The sequence below is a fragment of the Ceratina calcarata genome, unplaced genomic scaffold, assembly GCF_001652005.2.
Source record: "Ceratina calcarata isolate Rehan_Ccalc_2016 unplaced genomic scaffold, ASM165200v1 scaffold236.2, whole genome shotgun sequence".
NCBI classification, from domain to species: Eukaryota; Metazoa; Arthropoda; class Insecta; order Hymenoptera; family Apidae; genus Ceratina; species Ceratina calcarata.
The window spans coordinates 12,232-13,121 of NW_017145507.1; the positions used below are offsets into that span (position 1 = coordinate 12,232).

The following is an 890-nucleotide window of genomic DNA, read 5'->3' on the forward strand; positions in this document are numbered from 1 at the left end:
CAATTAATTTTGTCTGCTCAATTCAACCCCCAAGAAACCCCTTGTTTTAAATGTTAGATTAGAAATAATAGATGTAATCATGAAATCAATGACTGACTACGTTATTTCGCAAGCTTTGCTCACATCGGACCGATTACAAACACTTTGATCCTCTCTGTTTCCCCACTGATCCGTAATCCCCCGTAACGAGATATATAATCAAAGTACATTTACATACACCGCGCTCTGCTTCCCTCATGAACGTATTTTTCTCCGGGATTCGACGACATTCGCATAATCGGTTCGTCGAGGATGAATCATGACGGTGCCTTACATACGTAGCCATATCTATCCTCCTCTGTCAGACACTTTTACTCGCGCTTTCTCGTTACGATAATATACAATATAATAGCGTAACGTTGACGAGCCCCTCGGATGCTAACGACGTTGGTTTTGCAGATACAAGTGCGAGAAAAACGATGTACCGATTACCGTCACGAACGGCTCGACGTTGCCGCTCGTGGAACGACCTAACGACGAGGAGGCGGCCCTTTACAATCCGTTCGAGCACAGGAAGCTAGCCCATCCGACGTCTGACTTGGATACACTGATACACTTGCTCAAGGGCAGCCTGGGCACCGGCATTCTGGCAATGCCGATGGCCTTCCGTAACGCCGGCCTCCTGTTCGGCTTGTTCGCCACTTTCTTCATAGGCGCCGTCTGCACCTACTGCGTTCACATTCTGGTGAAATGCGCTCACGTGCTCTGCAGGCGGACCCAGACGCCCAGCTTGGGATTCGCGGACGTCGCCGAGGCTGCGTTCCTAGTCGGTCCCGAGCCTGTACAGAAGTACGCTCGCCTCGCAAAGTAAGTGCTTTCACTACTCATCGTCACTCATTCATACTCTGAAT

At 49.4% G+C, this 890-nt stretch overlaps 1 protein-coding gene across 3 annotated transcripts in view; it reads left to right on the forward strand.

Moving 5' to 3' along the window:
- LOC108622744 (proton-coupled amino acid transporter-like protein pathetic) overlaps positions 1 to 881 on the forward strand; it is a 7,453-nt gene extending 6,572 nt beyond the window's left edge. For 2 of the 3 annotated variants that reach the window (XM_018020823.2, XM_026811714.1), the window contains exon 3: positions 439 to 881. In XM_018020823.2, the coding sequence (XP_017876312.1) occupies positions 439 to 850 (412 nt within the window). In that variant the 3' untranslated portion in view covers positions 851 to 881. The remainder of the gene's footprint in view (positions 1 to 438) is intronic. The other variant, XM_018020824.2, reaches the window with a different exon arrangement.
- The last annotated feature ends 9 nt before the right edge of the window (positions 882 to 890 follow it).